This window comes from Penicillium psychrosexuale, assembly GCF_028828465.1.
Source record: "Penicillium psychrosexuale strain IBT 29551 chromosome Unknown utg000002l, whole genome shotgun sequence".
Lineage (NCBI taxonomy): Eukaryota > Fungi > Ascomycota > Eurotiomycetes > Eurotiales > Aspergillaceae > Penicillium > Penicillium psychrosexuale.
In genome coordinates this window covers 94238-96421 of record NW_026643187.1, presented here as the reverse complement: position 1 = coordinate 96421, position 2184 = coordinate 94238, and the positions used below count along the sequence as shown (strand labels likewise).

Genomic DNA, 2184 nt, shown 5'->3' with positions numbered 1-2184 from the left:
ACCCTTCGTAGTACAAGGCATTATTATCTCAGCCCCAGACATAATTATCTTTCTACGCATGTTCACGACCGCAGTGAATATTGTGTCGTCGAATTGTATTGTTTGCTAGATTGCTAAGCGAGAAGGTTCGAAGTTTGCAACGTTTGCAAAGGGTAAGCTATATCACAGGCTGTTCCCTGCTTTGCAACTTGCTTCTTCTTTCTTCATCTCAGTCATTTAGTTGAATGCACTCCTCCCTCTCCAAGATCGACCTGGCACCTCACAACTACTAGCACGTCATAGTGACAAGTGAACCACAAGACTTGCTTGACCTTGATCCCCCAAATCTGTATTTCATCAACGAAAGGTATGCCACCGCATATTTACCCAACATACCAAGCTTCCACACCTTCGTCTGACTAAAAAAAACTGACCACCTCTCTTGTCTCCAGTTTTTCGAGCCCAAGGTCCGGATTTCTAACCGTTGATGCAACAGGTTAAACAACATGCCATACTCAGATATTCTGGTCACCTTACTCGATATATTAGAGTTGGCCACCTGCCCAACCTTCTCTGAATCTGATATTGTGTGTCTAGGAGTCATCGTTAAGCATTTTCTACCGGGCGACGAAGACTTCTTAAACTCCAACACGAAATGTCTTTTCAAGCCTATCTCCAAGGAGAACCTTAAACCGTGGAAGATCTCAGCCTCTGAGGCTGCGGAGATACAAAGCAAGCTGAATATCCCGGACTTACATTGCACACCAAAGCCTCGGTCTAACTGGGATATCTCAGTCGCTCACTCGAATATCTCAGTCGCTACGGGAAGGGTATTCGACTTTATCATGGCACAGTTCAGGTTCCGCCGCCAAGGGGAGACTCCGCTAAAGGGTACATTCGGGTGGAATGAGATTGAGTAAGTATACCAGTTTTGTGACTTATTTAGAAGTACTAGCTAGCTAATAGCGTATAGTTACGAGGATTTCTACGGCGGTAATGGGGGATTCCTCTTCTCTACGTCTGGACGATATAAAGGCGTTGATACCCCAGCCTGGAGGACTTGCCTACTAGAGGAGTGGTGGAATGGTGAAGTTCTCGCTGGACCCTCCCTCCGGCTCGTCCTCTGTACGGATGAATTTGGTAAGAAAGGCTGTCTACTACTAAGTGAGCTTGGAGCAATCGCTCAGCTCATTACGTTCCGTCGAACCCAGTCAGAGTTCCAAACCTTTCAGTTATTCCCGGTAAGATAAAATGCATCTACTAATCCTCCCTATCTATGCTAATGGCGTCTTGGTATATAGGTCCTTCTGATTTCTCTTTTTGGGCCCCGACACGGGCGGATCATCTAAGCCTGCTATAACCGGCAGGGTGATAAGCTTGAAATTCGAATCTCTGAAACTTTCTGCTTTAAGACCAAGGATGATGAAGCATTCGATATATTCTTTCGATTCACCGCGAGCTACCCGCCTGAGGTTGCAATTCCAAACTTTCCCCGCATATCACAAGACCAGGTCGTTCTCTTAACGAACACGCCAGAGATCCAATAAAAAAAGACGCCCATTCCCAGATCGAATCATGCGCATGGATTTTTTTGGGGTAGGCCAATGCTAATCGCACGCTTGCTTCGCAGCCACTGTAGGTATGTATTATCAAACTTGGCGACAGTGATGTACACCTCCGGGCTATTTTGCGAATGATAAAACGGCGCCTTATATATTATAATGTTAGCGCTTCGTAATGGGTAGCGTCCGATCAACAGAAGGAACTCCCGCCGAGTGTGGATGGCGAGATCACTCTTCAGCCATGCAATCACCTCTTCAGTTTCTTGCCTCATCAGATATCTAGGGCTGGACCTAGATTTGGGGATGATCGACTGACAGATACAGCAGAGAAATGGAGAGGAATAATATCTCGTCGGATATGTAGGAGAGGACTTATATACCGATGAAAGAAAAGCAATCATACAGGAGAGTGTACCTGAACTACAACCTTGTACTTCTTACACCATTGACACTCACATAATTTTCATATAACTCTTAGATAACTTTCAGCCTCTGAAGTTATATGTTATTCAAAGTTCTATCTTCAAGTTGACCTATCCTCTAATCTAACACGCGCCCTTTCGTATCATAAAATATCATCTAGAATTATACGAGGATACTACTTCAAACTGATGTGAATGGCGGTAATCATTTGTACTACACC

General features: G+C 44.8%; 1 protein-coding gene across 1 annotated transcript; it reads left to right on the top strand.

Moving 5' to 3' along the window:
* Positions 1–485: 485 nt before the first annotated feature.
* On the top strand, positions 486–1328 carry N7518_001164 (uncharacterized protein; the record flags this gene model as incomplete). The annotated part of the gene is made up of 3 exons (XM_057182092.1): positions 486–895; positions 953–1220; positions 1281–1328. 3 exons carry the CDS (start codon positions 486–488, stop codon positions 1326–1328), a joined length of 726 nt encoding a protein of 241 aa, XP_057043542.1.
* Between the last annotated feature and the right edge of the window lie 856 nt (positions 1329–2184).